This window comes from Dipodomys merriami, unplaced genomic scaffold, assembly GCF_024711535.1.
Source record: "Dipodomys merriami isolate MVZ:Mamm:240054 unplaced genomic scaffold, mDipMer1.0.p SCAF_11, whole genome shotgun sequence".
Lineage (NCBI taxonomy): Eukaryota > Metazoa > Chordata > Mammalia > Rodentia > Heteromyidae > Dipodomys > Dipodomys merriami.
The window spans coordinates 45,161,007-45,179,866 of record NW_027202382.1 but is presented as its reverse complement, the minus strand read 5'-3'; the positions used below and the strand labels follow the sequence as shown (position 1 = coordinate 45,179,866).

The following is an 18,860-nucleotide window of genomic DNA, read 5'->3' as shown; positions in this document are numbered from 1 at the left end:
CCCTGCTCCGCGGCCCGGCTGTCTGGGCGCTGGGTGGGGCGCCGTGAGATGTCTGTCTTCAGGAAACAGCTGCCTCTTGACCCTGCACTGCCTGTCCCGCCGAGGGTCGCTCGCTCCTGCCGGCTACCCTGGGGCCTGGCCCTTTTTCAAAGGGGACAAAGCCTCCTTGTGGGCTAGGCCACAGGGTCCCAGCGAAAAGCCAACAGGGCCCCATAAGGAGACAGGGTCACTGGGCACAGTATTGGCCAGGGAATTCTCAAACACTTGGATCTTTCCATCGGCGCTATCTACCTCTTGGTCATGTTCACTTTGATCTTCTACAGACCCTGCTTCTACCTGTGTGGGGTCTAGGCACTTGATTAAGGTCAGGATTTGAGGTGGCTCACACGTTATCAAAAAGCTATGCACCAGCCAGGCACTGGTGGCTCACGCCTGTCATCCTAGCTACTCAGGAGGCTGAGATCTGAGGATCACAGTTCAAAGCCAGCCTGGGCAGGAAATCCCATAAGACTCTTATCTCCAATAAGCCACTCAGAAAACTGGAAGTGGTGCAGTGGTTTAAGTGGTAGAGCACTCAGCTTGAGCTGAAGAGCTAAGGGACAGAGCCCAGGCCCAGAGTTCAAGTCCATGACTAACAGAAACAAAAAAAAGCTGTCCACCAAGGTCATGGTCCCTGGATGCTGAGAAGCCTGCCCGGCCGTGGATGTAGCTAGGGCTGCATTGCCCCTTTCTCAGATGAGGAAACTGACCTCAGAAGGGACTAAAGGCGTGCTTCAAGGCCACAAGGCTGGGAAGTTGTTTCAGAGCGGGGCTGGCAGCAAGCGCCAGCCCTTCAGCCCACCCTGCTTCTCTCTGTACTGCAGGCCTCCTGAGGCCCGGGGTGCGCAGAGGCCCTGCCCAGCATGCCCAGCCCCGCCTGCCACCCCGGATGCCCAGTCCCGCCTGCCACCCGGGATGCCCAGCCCCGCCTGCCGCTAGAGACTCCCATTGTTTGGACCCTGGTACTGGGACTTAATTTCTCACATCAAGTTTGGTGCTCTACTACCCAAGCCTCAGGTCCACGTTTGGTTTTGAGGTGGGTTAACTGGAGAGAAAAGTCTGCCCGGGTCATCTTTGAACCTCAAACTTCAGACTGTAGCCTCCCGAGTAGCTAAGATTACAGGCGTGAGCCGGGCACCTGGCAAGTACTAGAAAATTTTAATTAAATAATGAGGTTGAGCTTTTCTTTTCTTTTTTTTTTTTTTTTTTTTTTTTTGTCGGTCGTGGGCCTGGGCGCTGTCCCTCAGCTCTTCAGCTCAAGGCGAGCGCTCTACCACTTGAGCTACAGCGCCACTTCCGGTTTTCTGGTGGTTTATTGGAGATAGGAATCTCACGGTCTCTCCTGCCCGGACTGGCTTTGAACTGCGATCCTCAGATCTCAGCCTCCTGAGTAGCTAGGATTACAGGCGTGAGCCACCAGTGCCCGGCGAGGTTGAGCTTTTCTACTCAAGGCTAGTGCTCTGTCACATTGAGCCACAGCGCCACTTCAGGCTTTATGGTGGTTAATTAGACACAAGAGTCTCACGGACTTTCCTGCCCAGGCCGGCTTTGAACTGTGATTCTTAGGCCTCAGCTTCCTGTGTAGCTAGGATGACAGGCGTGGGTCGCTTGCACTGGGCACTGGAAACAAATACAAGGAAAGACAATGAGGGGTTGAACTCCATTTCTAACTTGCTTCTTGACAGGTCAGTCCCCAAACTGACAGCACAGGCCTCACCCGGGCCCAGCTCTGCGCATCATCCCTGGGACAGTGCGCTTGGAATGCAGAGACAGGATTAGCTCGCCAGCTGCGATTTATTTTATCAGACGTTTTGGAGCTGACTGATGAAGGGTGGCCTGGCTGGCGGGCGACGCACAGGCCCAGCTGCGCTATTCTTGGCTGCCACTTGTCCTGCGGAGTGAGGCGAGGCAGGTCACCTCCTAATCTCCAGCCTCAGGGGGAAGGAAAGGCAGAGGGGTAGACGCTGACCCACGTTCACCGGCCCTGAATCTGATCAGATTACAATTTCCTAAAGAGTGAAGTGAAGGCCTGGTGTCTTCCTAAAAAAAAAAAGAGGAAGAAAATAAAAGCTGAGTGTTGGCGCTCCTGTCTGTAATCCCAGCTACTCAGGAGGCTGAAATCTGAGGATCACAGCCGGAAGCCAGCTTGGGCAGAAAAGCCTGTGACACCCTTATCTCCAATTGACAAACAAAAAGCCAGCAGTGGAGCTGTGGCCCAAGTGGCTAAGAGCCAGCCTTGCATGAAAACGCTCACTACAGCTCTGCTTTCAGCTTTTTGCTGGTTCATTGGAGACAAAGAGCTCAAAACTTTCCGGCCCTAGCTGATTCTGAACTACAAATATCCAACCAGTATCATAGATGTGATCTCATATTTGGCCAACACTTGCTATGGGTAGTCTTTTCTTTTTTTTTTTGTCGGTCGTGGGGCTTGAACTCTGGGCCTGAGTGCTGTCCCTCAGCTATTCAGCTCAAGGTGAGCGCTCTACCACTTGAGCCACAGCAGCACTTCTGGTTTTCTGGTGGTTCATTGGAGATAAGAGTCTCACGGACTTTCCTGCCTGGGCTGGCTTTGAACTGCGATCCTCAGATCTCAGCCTCCTGAGTAGTTAGGATTACAGGCTTGAGTCACCAGTGTCCGGCTTATAGTTTTTCTTAGTGTTTTAACTTACGCAGAAAAATAGAAAAATTGTCCATACTTTGGCGGTACCGTGTGATGCTGTGATATAGGTACACAATGTTTCAATCAAACACCAGCTCCCTCTAACAATGGTCGTTTCTGGATGAGAAAACATTCACTACCCTTTTACCTGGCTCTTCTAAAGAGACAGTATGTGGGGCTGGGAATGTGGCTTAGTGGCAGAGTGCTTGCCTACCATGCATGAAGCCCTGGGTTCAATTCCTCAGGACCACATACACAGATAAACCCAGAAGTGGTGCTGTAGCTCAAGTAGTAGTGTTAGCCTTGAGCACAAAGAGGCTCAGGGACAGACCCAGGCCCTGAGTTCAAGCCCCAGGACTGGTTAAAAGAAAAAAAACAAAACAAAACAGTACGTTAGTGTTATCTGTAATCAGCCTGAGCACAACAGCACAGCAGCCTCTGGACCCCTATTTGATTAGAACTTGTGCTGCTTGATTAGGACTGCACTGCGGCTCCTCCCCTCCCCAGCCCAGCTCCCCTATTCCCTCCCTGGGTGACTTCTTGAGTTTTTTTTTTTTTTTAGGTCCAGTCATAGGGCCTGAACTCTGGGCCTGGGCACTGTCCCTCAGCTCTTCAGCTCAAGGCTAGCGCTCTACCACTTGAGCCACAGGGCCACTTCTGGCTTTTTTCTTTTTGCTTATGTGGTGCTGGGGAATCAAACCCAGGGCCTCATGCATGCAAGGCAAGTGCTCTACCACTGAGCCACCTTCCCAGCCCTTCTTGAGTTTTTTTTTGCTCTACCACTTGAGCCACGGCTTTGCTTCTGGCTTTCTGGTAATTGGAGATAAGAGTCTCAGAGACTCCTGCCTGGGCTGGCTGGTTTTGAACTCATATCTCAGCCTCCCCAAGTAGCTAGGATTACAGGTGTGAACTACCTGCACCAGCCTTCCACTATCTTCACTAGTAAACGGCTTGCTGGAGCTGGATGGAGACGCTTTGGCCCCGGCTCATGGCCTCCATTGTGACAGCTGGGGGCCACGGCGCTGTGGGGGAGGCCGTCCAACCCACGCTGCCTCCTGCGCCCACAGGGGTGGGGCCGGGGGAAGTGTGCGTGGGGAAGCGCTGGGGGAAGGTGAGCACCAGTCCTGCCATTTGTGGAGCTGGCACCACTTGGCGGGAATGTCTTGGGGTGCTTTGGGGTGCTTATTCCTGTTTTCAGAGGGGAGAGCAGAGCCAGCAGTGGGTGCTTTGGAAGGACCAAGGCCGCAGGTGGAGGCTGCGGGGGGGGGGGGGCAGCCCAGGACTCACCCATGGGGCGGGGGGGGGGCAAAAGGGGGGACCTGCGGGGGGCGGAGGCTCAGGCTGCGCTGCGGGTCATCGGCACGGCACTGAGATGCTCCCCACAGAAGTCCAGCAGGCTCATCGCTCCACACCAGGGCAAATCCGTGTTCCCTGTAATCAAATGAAAGCAACAGGAAAGCCAACAGCCCCGGGGGTGGATTTCTAGCTCCTTCTGGGGAGGCTGGCTGCCTGAGCTCCGCAGCACAGCGGGATTCAGCGTCGCTCTTCCTGCTCCACCCAGGCAGCTGGTCAGGGTCACGGAAGGTCTGTCCTAAAGTGGACTGCAGGGGCTGGGGAGGGAGGAGGTGCTCCCATTGGGTCCCGGAGTCCCATTTCCAGGCCTGGGGTCAGGTGACGGAGCAGTGGGTGCGTGGCCAGAGCAAGGGCATGGGCTGTGGGCCTGGTCTGTGCGTGGGGTGTTGGTGCTGCTGAGCCCAGGCCCCGGGGGGCCATACCTTCTTACTAGAGGAGCGTGGAGCAGATGTGGGGGGCAGGTGTGTGGGGCAGGTATGTGGGGTGTCCTGGGCAGGGGTGCGGCAGTCACTCCTCACACGCCCTGACTCTTGCTGTCTAGGCTGTGGTCGGGGGCTGAGGACGGAGCAGGCTGGTCACTCCAGGTAGCTCGAAGACACAGTACGTGGATAATTCTAGTAACTAAGAGCAAAAGAGTAATTGTGCTAGCCGGGTGCTGGTGGCTCACACCTGTTATCCTAGCTACTCAGGAGGCTGAGATCTGAGGATCACAGTTCAAAGCCAGCCTGGGCAGGAAAGTCCTTGAGACCCAGAAAACTGGAAGTGGCGCTGTGGGCACTTGCCTTGAGCTCAAGAGCTGAGGGACAGCGCCCAGGCCCAGAGTTCAAGCCTCACAACCAACCAGAAAAAGAGTAATTGTGCTGTGTGCTTCCCAGTAGTTGGGCTGCAGCACAGGGCAAGGTGGGGGGCCTAGACCTGCACCCCTGGGAAGACACCGGAGCTTCTGAGGAGCAGAAGAGTAGGGAGGGCGGGGGTGGGGGGTGGTGGTGGAGGGAGGGGCAGGGCCACAGTATCTAAAGTACCTGGGACACAAGCTGGGTCTGCGTCCTTGGAGGCACCAGGCAGGAGCAGGAGCGGGGCTGGGGGAGGGGCTGCGGGGGCTCCTTCCGGTGCTCCGCCCCAGGGGCCTTGCTGTGCAGCTGGCAGTCGCAATGCAGAGAATCTCCGGCCAGGGTTGCGGTATTGACGGCTTCTATTTAGAAGGCAGGAGGGGCTGGAGCAACTGTGGCCCCTGTGGGTCACTGCAGACTCTGGGGGGCTCCGGAAAGCCCTGCAGGAGAGGGCAGAGGAAGGGCAGGCCTGACAGCTGAAGGTGTGGGGGCCGGCTGCTCTCCCCAGGGCCCCATCACTCCTGGGAAGGCGCTGAGCCAGCCACCCGTGTGGGCTGCGCGGCGCGGCCTCGGCCCTCAACCGCCCTCCAGGGCAGCAGTTTTTGGGGAACCACACATGGGGGAGGTGGGAGGAGGTGAGGTGCTGCTGTGATGTGGCTGCGGGTGGGTGGGGGGAGGTCGGTGGGAGGTGGCAGGGGCTGCTTCTAAGGCAGTGGGGGTCCTGGGGGAACACAGGCCGGATCCTAAGGCAGCCAGCCCGGGCCTGAAGGGGGAGCCCTGTTCCAGGGGAGCCAGTCCCTGACGACGAGTCCACCCACCCACCACCCCAGGAACCAGGAGAGGCTCAATGCCAGCAGCGCGTCTCAGTGGGGCAGATCCGTGGGCACGGCAGATAGGGGCCGTGCAAAAATGTCACTTGCCACTCAGTGGAGGATTCGCAGGATCTGAGGTCAAGGGTTTGACGGAAGCAGCTTCTAATTTGTAAAAGCAGCAGAGGGTGAGGGAGGGTAGAAGGCTGCTCAGCAGGGTGCCGGGGGAGGACATGGGAAGGGCCATCCAGGTCCATGGCTTCCTGATCTGTGACTTTCCCCATCAAAACCAGTCGCAAGCCAGGCGTGGTAGCACGCTCTTCCTCTGGCACTTGGGAGGTTGCTGAGGTCAAGGAAAGCCTAGCTGTATATCAAGACCCTGATTCAAAACCACAAAGCCATGCTGGGCGCCGGTGCCTCACGCCCGGAATCCTAGCTACTCAGGAGGCTGAGATCTGAGGATCACAGTTCAAAGCCAGCCTGGGCAAGGAAAGTCCGTGAGACTTACCTCCAATGAACTACCAGAAAATCGGAAGTGGCGCTGTGGCTCAAGTGGTAGAGCACTCGCCTTGAGCTGAAGAGCTGAGGGACAGCGCCCAGGCCCAGAGTTCAGGCCCCACGACCAACAAGAAAAAAAAAGAAAAGCTCAAACCGAGACCCCCATATATAAACCAACATATGTGCGTGTGGGAGGGGACCACAGAGGCCCAGCGGCCTCCAGCGAGCAAGCGAACGTGCTCCCAGAGGAGGTGAGGATGGGACAGCAGGCGACAGTCCCCACAGACACTGTGGATCAAGTCCAGGTGCCGGCTCTGCTGGCGGTGCCCGGAGGGGTACGCGGACCAGGGATGAGGCTGTGAGCTGAGAAAGCCCCGCCCACCGGCGCGGATGAGGCTGTGAGCACACTGAGTGGCCCCAGCCGGAGCCCCGCCCACTGGAGGGGCGAGCCAGGCACCCTCAGGGCAGACCGTGGCGTTGTGGGATGTCACCATGGTCTCCGGACCCCAAATAAGCCATAGAGCCGGGAAGTCACACTGCCCACACCATAGACCGTGTATCAAATGTTTATTAAAACCTTAAAAATACAACTTCCCAATGTGTAAAATTCTAAGCCAAGGCCCGGCCCAGGCCCCTGCGGCTGGCTCCAGCAGGAAGCGCTGCGTTGTTCTGTGTGTGTGTGTGGGGGGGGGACCGGCGACCACCGATGGCCGGGCCATCCCGTCACAGCCAGGTCTCCCCGGTCCTGCTCGCTGTCACAGATGGGATATGAGGAGACCCCTCAAAACACTGTCACCCCCTTTGAGGACGGAAGAGACGAGCTGTGGGCACAGCGCCAGGGCCACAGAGACAGGCAGCGGCGCCATGGGAGGTGGGGCGCAGCCGCGGCCAGCGCCCAGCCAGCCACGTGGCCAGCTGCCACGCCTGCCCCATGGCGGGCCGTGCTGCTGTTACTTCCGGCACGGAACTGAGGCTGTGGGAGGGAGACCCTGAGCCTCTGACCCACCCACCTCCTCTCGGGTGGGGGTGTCTGGTTCAGGGGCCTGGGGAAGATACCACAGGGATGGAGAAAGTTCTGTGGGGCTGTGACCTGAATAAACTCACATCCATTCTGAACAGCAACAGCCCGCATGGTTTAATAGCAGGGAAAAACCCAACAGGCATAGGACAGCCAAGCATCTCCCAGCTTTGGTCTCGTTTCGGGGTGTGTCTGTTTCAGGGAGACAGTCCTGGGGACAGACTGTTCCGCGGTGCGGTGCCCGCGGCGCTCAGCTTCTCCAGCCGCCGAAGCCCTGGGCAGACCTGCAGGAAGCGCGGCGTCAGCGCCCACCCCGCCAGGCTTCCAGACCCCCAGAACCGCACACTTCAAGAAGCACAGCGCAGGACGGGAAAGCTTCAGATACTACAGGGGGAGGACCGGGGGAGTAGGAGGAATCCCCCAAGCTGCGGCAGAATGACTGGCGCGCTCAGTCTCTGCACGCCCCAGCCCTTCCCCCCCACCCATCTTATTTAGTAAGTATGGGAGATGCCACTTACGAGTTGGATGATCCGAAGGTAAAGCCTGAAAAGAGGGAGGGGAGGAAGGTCAGGGAAGCTCCCCCCGCCCCCAGCCCCCCCCCCCCCCGGCCACGAGGACACAGGGACCCATGTGTCATGGGTGAAGACGCAGAGGCGATCTGCCACATTCCCAGGCCCTGCGCTGGAGGCAGCGCACCCGGCTGTTGAAACCCAGCCTGCTAAGGCTCTGGCTTCAAGTGCTCAAATCCTGAGCGGAAATGATGTCAGCATTTTTATTATTTGCTCAGAAATGGCCCAGCACTGCAGGTATAGATAGGATGCTTCCTTTATCACTGACTGCATCCATACCACTACACCAGCAGCCAGGCAGAAGTCTGGGTGCCTGGGCCCAGGGATGGGCAGGGGGGAGGGTGGCCTACCTCCAGAGCCCGATCCAAACCCGGAGAAGCTGCCGCTCTGGGCCCCAAACCCTGGCGTCTGCTGGGACAGTGATCCGAAGGAGGGCGTGTTCTGGCTGGCCAGCGTGCCAAACGACGTGGTGTTGCTGCTGCTCCCGAACCTGTGCACCGGCCACAAAGGGGCTGTGGTCAGTGTGGCCCTGGCCCCCGCCTGCCCGGGATATGCCCGATGTGGGACAGCAGATTTCAGGGAGAGGCAGTGGTGTGGGGCTTTTCCTACGGTGCCCAAAATGGCTTCTTGCTGGCCGGCGCTCCACAGTCCTCACTCCATTGCCTACGATTTCTCATTGTCAGCTCGGGCATCATTCGGCTCTTGCTGCACATTGGTGCTGCTGACTCTTTGTTGACAGTCTCACTGCCATCCAGCCTGTCCTCAGCCTCGAGGGCTGGGGCTGCCATGCCTGGACATTCTCTTTGCTTTCCTTTTATTGTACCGATCCTGGGACTTGAACTCAGGGCCTGTGCACTGTCCCTGAGCTTTTTTTTTTTTTTTTTTTGGGTCCAGTCATGGGGCCTGAACTCTGGGCCTGGGCGCTGGTCTTCAGCTCAAGGCTAGTGCTCAACCACTTGAGCCACAGCGCCACTTCTGGCTTTTTTCTTTTTGCTTATGTGGTGCTGAGGAATCGAACCCAGGGCCTCAGGCATGCAAGGCAAGTGCTCTACCACTGAGCCACCTTCCCAGCCCTGAGCTTTTTTTTTTTTTTTTTTTTTCTCACATCTGGTGCTCTACCACTTGAGCCACAGCTCCACTTCCTGCTTTTTGATGCTGAATTGGGGTTAAGAGTTTCTAACTTTCCTGCCAGGGCTGGCTTTGAACCACAATCCTCAGAGCTTAGCCCCTGGAGTAGCTATGATGACAGCCGGACACTGGCGCCGGCTTCTACTTGCCTGCGATGAGGCACAGGTTTTCTCACACAAAGGTCACTACTTCAGGCATCTTGTTTTTGGTGGGCGGAGGGGATAGGGAAGCAGTTCTCAAGTCATTTCCTTTGGAATTTTGAAGCATTAAGTGTTCTCCTCGGTCCTCAGGACGGGGAAGGCTGTGTGTGTGTGTGTGTGTGTGTGTGTGTACAGGCCTGTGTCAGAGGGATCTGGCTGGGACGGGGAAGGCTGTGTGTGTGTGTGTGTGTGTGTGTGTGTGTGTGTGTATGTACAGGCCTGTGTCAGAGGGATCTGGCTGGGACGGGGAAGGCTCTGGGGAGACCAGGCTGGAGAGGAGTTCATGACTGGGGACAGACAGGCGAGTGGGAGACCAGCTACAGAAAAAAGCCAGAGCGCAGCAAGACCTGGCTCCTTGGAGTCAGGCGGGGCCTCCATGCGTGCACCTGCCAGGCCAGCGTGCAACTCTGGCCTCAGATCCCACCAGAGCCCGCCAGACACTGCCAGGGGCCTCCACAGAGGCAGCAGACTCTAGATACTCAGTGCCTGGCTGGTACTTGGGCCTGTTCTACAAGATGGAACTGGCCAGTCAGGACTGATGTGGGATCAGGATTCTTTTTTTGTTGTTGTTGGTCGTGGGGCCTGAACCCTGGACCTGGGCGCTGTTCCTCAGCTCTTCAGCTCAAGGCTAGCACTCTACCACTTGAGCCACAGTGCCACTTCTGGCTTTTTCTGCTTATGTGGAATGGAACTCAGGGCCTCATGCATGCAAGGCAAGCACTCTACCACTGAGCTTCCTTCCCAGCCCTGGGATCAGGATTCTTTTTTTTTTTTTTTGGGTCCGGTCGTGGGGCCTGAACTCTGGGCCTGGGCGCTGTCCCTCAGCTCTTCAGCTCAAGGCTAGCACTCTACCACTTGAACCACAGCGCCACTTCCGGCTTTTTTTTTTTTATGTGGTGCTGAGGAATCGAACCCAGGGCCTCGAGCATGCAAGGCAAGTGCTCTACCACTGAGCCACCTTTCCAGCCCCCGGATCAGGATTCTTTTCTACCAAGTAAGCAAAGCCCCAGGACTTGCAGCCATTCAGACAGGAGTCTACCCGCCCGCCCCAGGTCTGGTTACGCCGACCCAATTACTCCCTAACTCTGATTCTTGGGGTTTCCTGAGAGAGCAGTCAAAGATGGAAGGAAGGACTGCTGACTCCTCAGCAGCCAGCACCTGTGTGGCTGGCAGGGTGAGAACACACCTGAACCCAGACGCGGCAGCAGTGCACGCCTGCCATCCAGCCACTCGGAGTAGAAATGGGAAGGAATGAGGTTGAGGCCAGCTGAGGCCAAGCGTTAGCAAGACTCCACCTCAATAAATAAGCCAAGTGTGGTGGTGTGCACCTGTAATCCCAGCTACATCTCAGATGTCAGAGGAGGATTGTGGTTAGACTCCAGTCCCTGGCAAAAACTCACAACTCTTAAAAAGCAAAAAGGGGGTGCAGGTGCAGCCCAGTGGAAGAGTGTCTGCCTAGCAAGCAGCAAGGCCCCGAGTTCAAACCGGGTTCTCCCATGGCCCCTCTACAATCGCCCCAAATCTTCAGTTCTCGGCCTAAGCCAGCCGAGGGCGTGGCAGCCGGGGTCTCCCAGGATCCTCTCCTCAAATAACCCCACACATCTGGCTGTGGCAAAGGCTGTGGTTTTCCTTTGGATTCCAGCAACCGGACTGGAATTCTGGGGTCCCCAGAGTTCCCCCGCATTTCCCAGTGGGGATGTGTGGGGCAAGGCCCACGCAGAGAGCGCCTGGACGACCCAGCTGGCCCTGGGGGACCGGAAACCCTCGCTGAGGACCGGGGGAGCGGGGCACAGGAGTTGTGTGCAAGAACACTGGGCCTTGGGAGGCAAACAGGAACCGACCCTGCGCTGCCCCCTACCACAGGCACTCTTGGCTGGTGGAGAGGTGGACGGGTCAGCGGTCAGCCATGAGCTGATGGCCACCGTGTGTTCCACACAGCCTGGCTCCTCTGTTCCAAGGCAGGGCCTTGCGCTCTGGGGCCGGAGTTTGACAGCGTGAGAAGCTACTTTGCAGAGCAAGGTGGCTGTCCGGCTGTGAGGCTGTGGGCGGCCATGTCCCCGCCCCGCCCCGCCCCTGTCCCGGGTGGGCGCTTACCCGAATCCTCCCGCGCTGGCGGCCGCAGTGCCCTCTCCGAACACTTTGCCTCCCGTCGAGCCCAGAGGGCTTGTAAAGGCTGGGGCTGAACCGAATGCTGGCACCCCTCCAAACCCAGGGGATCCCCCGAAAGTAGGAGGGCTGCCAAACACTGGAGCAGCACCGAAGCCACCTGAGCAAAACAGAGGCAAACAAACAGAAACGGGGAGAAGGAAAGGAGCAGGAGGAGAGGACGTGAGCGGTCAGAAAGCAAAGCAAAAAGGAAGGGAAAGAGGAAAACGGCACGTTACAGATGAACACAATGCAAACAGGGCCACACTGCCCGCCCCCCACTTAAACCAGAATGTAGCAGCCCCTCCCAGCCCGACTCCTGCTTTCTGGGGGCTCATGAGAGTGGACCCCCACTACAGCATGGCCCTCCAATGTTGGGGTCCCAACCTGGTGGCGAAAATGCCAAGTGTACCACCATGGCCGGCTGCAGACTGGACAGAAGCCCAAACTGTGAGACTGAAGGCTGGCATCCCCGCCCCGCCAGAACCCACGAACTGGGTCAGGGCGGCCGTGAGCGCTGCCTGGCGCCCGGCCAGGGGCTTCTGATTTATTTACAGCCCGGTGGCTGCCCCGCGCACGCGTGCGCCGGTGGCCCTCTTTCTTGGCACTGAAGCCTTTCTGAAAACGCTTGCTCCCTCGTCAGAGGCCATTCGCGGAGAGCAATGTCCCTCTTCTGCGGTGGGCGCCGCTCCCACTGACCCTCAACTGTGGGACGATGTGTATGAGCGCCAGGCGCCCTTGGGCAGGGGCTGCTGCGGGTGGCCACGGAAGGGGGCGGGGCCAGGTTCTGGGGAGGGGGCGGAGGCCTGCTGAGCTTCCCCTGATCCCCAGGCCCCTCACCCCCAAACCTACATACAGCCTGCGGCAGAGCCAGCGGAGGATCCTGCTCTCTGGGGACCTCTCTTGGCCTCTGGGGTGTCACCGCACCACCACCTGACCCAGAAGGACCACACACCGGGTGTGCAAGGCTGCCCGCTGAACTCAAGTGAGCTGCTATCTTGCACAGAGGTGCCTGCGTAAGCCCTCACGTAAATTCCAAGCCCCGAGAGGGGAAACGGGCGCATTACAACTACAACAGGCTGGAAAGAACAAAAAGCGCCAAACCCCTCGCGGCTGAATTATTGAGGACTGACACCGATCTGGTTACCCGTTCTTCCAGACACACAGGCCTGCATCGGTGGCCTCCTCTAGGTGGAACGGGGGTGAAAAGTGAGAAGTCACAACAACACAGAGAGTACCTGGGCAGGAGGACACACGCACGCTCCGTGTGGCAGCATGGCAGTCACTACGGGCTTAGTTCTGGAGTCAGGTGACCTATGCCTCACGGTGCCTGGGGTTCAGGTTTACTGGGAGCTTCGCAACCTCCTCCAGGAGGACTCGAGGCTCGGGATCCACCTCTCTGCTCTGAGCGAGCGGCGGCGGAGCTGGGACTGGAAGGTCTGCGAGACCCCAACTCCAGCTCGCACCTGGCATGTGCCAGCCTCTCGCGGTCACTGTGCCCAACACCCCTGGTGATCACGAAGCAGGGATGCAGACCCCCGAGCCCACGGGCAGTCTATCCTGGTCTGTCTCCCCTCCTGGCCAGCAGCAGTGTCACTTCAGAGGCACGTTTGCTAGAGGGAGGCTGGACACCTGGTGTAAAGCTCCAAGGTGAACTTGCGGCCCTGCTGCTACGGCGCCCCGTTGCACCCCTCACTTCTCACCTGTGTGTCTTTTTGCCAGTCCTGGGGCTTGAACTCAGGGCCTGGGCACTGTCCCTGAACTCTTTTGCTCAAGGCTAGCCTCTATCACTTCGAGCCGCAACTCAAGCTTTTGGTTTTCTGGCAGTTCAATGGAGATAAAGAGTGTCATGGGCTTTTCTGCCTGGACTGGCTTTGGACCACAGTGCTCAGATCTCAGCCTCCTGAGTGGCTAGGATTGTAGGCGTGAGCCACCAGGGTTCAGCTTGGGATCTCATTTCTAGTGCCTTTTAAATTCTAGGAAAAGAATTAAGAACTTCCGATCTAAGACCAGGCACCCAGCCAAAGCTACGAGGATAAGCACACTCGCCTGTGGAAATGAGATTCTAAAAGCAAGAGTCTGCTTTCTGGTTTAGGGAGGCCTAGGCCTTAGCCACAGCCACTTAGACACCTGGCCCTCACGAAGGGTCTTGCTCAAAATACCCCATCCCTCTGAGCATGACTCCCACCAAAGAACCCACAGAGAGCCTGCTTTGAAGAGGGGCTTTCTCATTGGGCACTGGTGACTCACACCTAGCTACTCAGAAGGCTGAAATCTGAGGATCACAGCTCAAAGCTAACCCAGACAGAAGTCTGTGAGCCTCCATCTCCAAAATAAGCAAAGCTGGAGTTGTAGTTCAGGTTGGCAGAATGCTAGCTGAGCAAGTCACGCTCTTGTATCTAAACGTCTACTGCCCTTGGAGTATTTTTGGCCAATCCTGGGGCTTGAACTCAGGGCCTGGGCACTGACTCTGAGCTTCTTTTGCTCAGGCTACCACTTGAGCCACAGCACCATTTCTGGCTTCTTCTGTTTATGTGGTATCGAGGAATCAAACCCAGGGTTTCATGCATGCTAGGCAAGCACACCACCACTAAGCCACATTCCCAGCCTGCCCTCGGAGATTTTAATTGCAGATGTGTAGATGTGGGGCTAAAACACTGTGCTATTAACGTGCTTTTCACCTGCGCCAAAGAACAGAGCTGCATGCTGTGTAGGCAATGCCTGGTAGAGGGCAGGCAGCTGGTCCTGGTGGCTCACACCTGTCATCCTAGCCACTCAGGAGGCTGGCATCTAAGGATCACTATTCGTGGGGCTGGGAAGGTGGCTCAGTGGTAGAGCGCTTGCCTTGCATGCATGAGGCTCTGGGTTCGATTCCTCAGCACCACATAAGCAAAAAGAAAAAAAGCCGGAAGTGGCGCTGTGGCTCAAGTGGTAGAGCGCTAGCCTTGAGCTGAAGAGCTGAGGGACAGCGCCCAGGCCCAGAGTTCAGGCCCCACGACCGGACCTGCCCCCCCCCAAAAATAAGGATCACTATTTGAGGATAGGTGGGACAGTAAAGTCTGGGAGACTTTTACCTTCCATTCACCAGCCAAAAGTTAGGGCTCAAGTGGTAGAGTGCCTGCCTTCAATAGAAAAGCTAAGAGACAGTGCTAGGCTCTGAGTTCGAGTCCCTAGTGCACACACATGCACACACACACACAGAACTGTGTATGTGAACACCAGGAGCAATCAGGTGTGTTCTTGTGTGTGCTGTAGCTGTCAGCTCTGACGTGCTCCTCTCTGGGTGCTTCTGTGACAGTGGACACTGCTAAGGACGTCTCCTAAGATGACTGCGTGCTCCTCGGGCTGCAGTCCCGTCCCTGCAGTCCCATTTTTAACCACTTCACATGCATTGGGAAGGAAGCAGAAGCTCAATGAAATGAGCACAGAGACGTCCTCCCCTCTGCGGTCCCCTTCTCCCTCCTGATACCCAGGCACAGGCAGCACATGCGCGCACATCATGCTGGCACCTGTTTTACTGGGCGTGGAGAAGCCGAAGCCTTGGGACGCCACACTTCCGCCTCCAGAGCTGAACGTGCCGGTCGGCTTCTGCTCTCCAAACCCGAATCCGCCGAAGGTCTTCGCCCCGCTGTTTCCAAACAGGTTGGAGGTGTCTGGGGAGAGAGGGACCAGAGGGGCTAGGTGGCACAGCCAAGATGGCGGCTTGCTGGCCTCACTCCGCCAGCACCACAGAAAGGGGAGAGGAGGCCCTCTGGAGAAGGTCTGTGGGAGGCCCCGCGCCCCCAGGGGCACTCAGAGCCCCAGGTCTACGTCAGGTCTAGGGCCTGGAAGACCGTCTGCCTTCCTCCCTGTGTTAGTGACATGAACACTTGAGTGGCTGCGGAGGGTGCGGGCGGAGGGAAGCCCTGCGCTCCGGCTCTGGTCCGCAGGCATGAGCGGCGCTGGGGCCCAGCCCAGCGAGGCCTTGCAGCTCATCTTTTTTTTTTTTTTGGTCGGTCACGGGGCTTGAACTCTGGACCTGGGTGCTGACCCGGAGATTTTTTGTGCTCAAGGCTGGCGCTCTACCACTTGAGCCACAGGGTCACTTTGGTTTTGCTCTCGGTTTTGTTTTTTGTTGGTCACAGGGCTTGAGCTCTGAGTCTGGGCGCTGTCCCTCAGCTCTTCAGCAAGTGCTCTACCACGTGAAGAACCACAGTGCCACTTCCAGTGTTCTATTGGTTTATTGGAGATAAGAATCTCACGGACTTTCCTGTCCAGGCTGGCTTTGAACCATGATCCTCAGATCTCAGCCTCCTGAGCAGCTAGGATGACAGGTGTGAGCCACCGACGCCTGGCTTCCTCTCCTCTTTCTAAGGGGTTCACTAAGACCCTGGACCTTTCTGATGCAGGGTTAGCGGATCCCTCCTGCCTGGGGTGAGGTGCTGAACGTGCTCTAAGGAGGGAAGGGCAGAAGGAAGGGATTCTCTTCGGATGAGGGCGGGGACTCTTGTTTGCTGCAGAAATGAGGACTGTCTCACACTTGAAATACCGGGACTTAACTTCAGACCTCACTCTATCTTCTCGAGAGCTTTGTTAAAATTCATTCCCACCTGTGACAGAGCAGGGAGAGGCTATCCAGAGACTGGGTGGACGCCCAAGCCACTGGTGTGCACGTCAAGGTGCCCAGCCCTGGTCCCCAAGTGAGCAGCGCCCTCGCACACTGCGGGCTGACGGAGGGGAGGCGGGAGCGCACGCCCTCACTTGCGAAAGAGAGCTGCCAGAGCTTCAGCTCAGGGCTCAGGGCCCCACGCTCTCATTTGCTGTTTCTGCTCAAGGCTGGTGCTCTATCACTTATTGGGGCCACAGCTCCATTTAATGACTTTTTGGTGGTTAGCTAGAGAGAGGAGTCTTCTTGCCTGGGCTGGCTTTGGACCAGGATCCTCAGTTCTCAGCCATTTGAGTAGCTAGGATGACAGCCATGAGCCACTGGAACTCAGCTATAAAAACATTTTTTTTTTTGCCTGTCTTGGGTGGGCTTGAACTTGGGTCCACATGCCATCCTTAGGCTTATTTGCTCTAGCCTCATACTCTATCACTAAAAGCCTCGGCTCCACTTCTGGCTTTTTGGTGGTTAACTGGAGATTAACCAGACTTTCCTCTGTGGGCTGGCTTCAAATGGTGATCCTCAACTCTCAGCCTCCTGAGTAGCTGGGATTGTTTTGTGCCCTGGGAAGGGCCTCTTGCAGGGCCTCCACAGAGCTTGGCCAGCGCCTCCTGTGGGCCTCGTGGGCAGGGGTGCTCACTGACAGGCCCCCTCCTCCTCCTGACGCAGGGAGAGGACGGGTGTGCAGAGGCTGCCTCGGTGTCCCCAGGACAGGATCGGGAAGTGCCGGGCCCCTCTGGGGGACAGCCCTCAGGGGGCTGAACTGTAACCATGCAGGGGCCACAGAGGAGCAGCAGGGGAAACCCTGACAAGACAGCCCGTGGCTGTGCGCTGGCGTCCCCAGTCACTCCTCTCAAGGTTGAAGCGGGCGGTGGGAGGGCCAGCGGCCCACACATGGCCGCCACAAGGCATCTGTATAAGCAGGTGCACAGAACAAGGACTGTCAGGCAGAGAGGAGCAGGGCTGAGAAAGACCCTACCTACACCCTGCTGTGCCACGTAGTACCCAGGCATCTTCTACCCTCCTGTCCTTTAAGAACAAAACCAGTCAAGTGGGGCCAGCCACATCGCCACAGCAGCTGACCAGCCCAGGTGTGCAGTGCCCGGCACACGGCACGAGCTGCTACCTCAGCCCCCGCCTCCTGCTCCACCCCGCACCCAGCTGCAAGACCTGCAGCTTTCCCGCGGCCAGGGCCCGGGGTGAGCGGCAGGACGCTGGGAGGGCAGCAGCTGACAGCTGGCTGAGGTGGGGGGGCAGGCTGGGGTGCTGGGGTCTCCAGCCTGGATTTTATCCTGCAGTCATCAGCAAGAAGCGACAGGCTCTGGGGAGGAAGAGTGCAAAGTAAAAGCAGCTGAAAAACCCTGGACTTAAGATGGATTCCTAGACACACACACACACACACACACACTGTGTGTGTGTGTGTATGTGTGTGTTGATGGGGGGGAGGGGAAGGTGTGAAAGGCTGGAGGAGAGGTAGGGTAAGGACCAGCATGACTCTCGGCAAAAGACAGTTTCGAGGGGCCATGAGAGGGACAGTGGGGAGCCGGGAGCCCTGAGGAACCGGGAGCACAGAGGAGCGGGAGCACAGAGGAACGGGGAGTATGAGTGGCTGGGAGCAGGGTGGAGCTGGAACATGGGCTCTGAGTCCAGAACTGCAGTGATGCTCTCACCTACTAGCACAAGAAAGCTGAGACTCATGATGGAGCAGAAGGCACATGACAGGACAGGGACACCGCGCCCCTGGGCTCCCCTGGCTCCTCATCCATTTCTCCTGGCCTGTCTTTTCTGCTGGTGGCTCAAGCCTGTAATCCTAGCTGCTCAGGAAGCTGATATGTAAAGACTGTGGTTCAAAGCCAGCCCAGGTAGGAAAGTCTGTGAGACTCTTATCTCCAATGAACCACCAGAAATGCTGGAAGTGGAGCTTAAAGTAGACTACTATCCTTCAGCACAAAAAGCTCAAGGATAAAGCCTAGGCTCTGAGTTCAAGCCCCAGGATGTCTGTCTGTCTTCCATCCCTTCAAAAGAGTACCAAGTGAACATTTAGGAGATGAAGACCAGACTGGCTAAGAACTAGAGAGTCTGGGGACAGGAGGAGTCCTGGGGTACAGTGCTGTTCCACTCCCACCCGACTTGAGGTGGTGGCACTGGGCATGGGCTGGGGGCATGCACAGCCAGTGCGCGAGAGTCGGTAGTGGTGTGCCAGCTCCGGCTGCCTTCTGAGGGACGGGCATTCGGCCAGCCGAGAGCCACGGCATTAGAGATGAGCGAGCCGGGAGAGCCGTGACACCCTCGCGCATGCTATCAAGTGCCCGTTCGTGTCAGATGCAGCGCTGCATGTTACCATGTGAGAGAGGTGGGCTTCGGATCAGCCACTTTCTGATTCTGACAGCCAGGAACTACTCCTGTGAACCTTTGGGTTCTTGACCTCTGCTTCGGCAAGAACCTGCTTTTGTTTTACTTATCAGGATTCTGCTTAAACAGTGTTTGAAAACAACTAGATGTGATTTCTTGGATCCCTTCATTCCAGAGTTCTAAATCTCTCCTGGCAGACTACGATTTGAAGAGCAACAAATTCTGATTATGCAACCTCACGAGGGAAGAGCAATGCATCTCAGAGCAAGCAACCTTTCATTCTGAGCTTGCTGGAGTGGACGTCACAGGGATGGGTTATTGATCAGAGAGCAAAGCAGGGCGGAGAGTTTCACTGTCACACCCACCACTGTGGGAGACTGTCAGCTCAGGATTGCTAAGGTCTGGCTCAGCAAAGTGGCTAGAGATGCAGCACATGACACCAGAGAAGCTAAGAGGAAAATGACAGCCAAACTCGCAATCTCAGCCTCAACAATAGAATGCACACTTAACAAAAAACGTTTCAAACATCAGCAGCAGAAGAAAGTGCCAAGAGGTACAGCTTCTGATAAAAAGCAATAAACAAAAAAGTTGAGATGAACTAAGGGCTTCAGCTTCCCC

At 57.1% G+C, this 18,860-nt stretch overlaps 1 protein-coding gene across 6 annotated transcripts in view; it reads right to left on the bottom strand.

The window, feature by feature from the left end:
* Positions 1 to 7,297: 7,297 nt before the first annotated feature.
* The window catches only part of Nup214 (nucleoporin 214), a 70,712-nt gene continuing 59,149 nt past the window's right edge, over positions 7,298 to 18,860 (bottom strand). For all 6 annotated transcript variants that reach the window (XM_070014858.1, XM_070014862.1, XM_070014864.1 and 3 more), the window contains exons 32-36: positions 14,758 to 14,901; positions 11,198 to 11,369; positions 8,126 to 8,265; positions 7,725 to 7,749; positions 7,298 to 7,490 (exon numbers count right to left, since the gene is read on the bottom strand). In XM_070014858.1, coding sequence (XP_069870959.1) covers positions 7,457 to 7,490; positions 7,725 to 7,749; positions 8,126 to 8,265; positions 11,198 to 11,369; positions 14,758 to 14,901 — 515 coding nt within the window. In that variant the 3' untranslated portion in view covers positions 7,298 to 7,456. The remainder of the gene's footprint in view (positions 7,491 to 7,724; positions 7,750 to 8,125; positions 8,266 to 11,197; positions 11,370 to 14,757; positions 14,902 to 18,860) is intronic.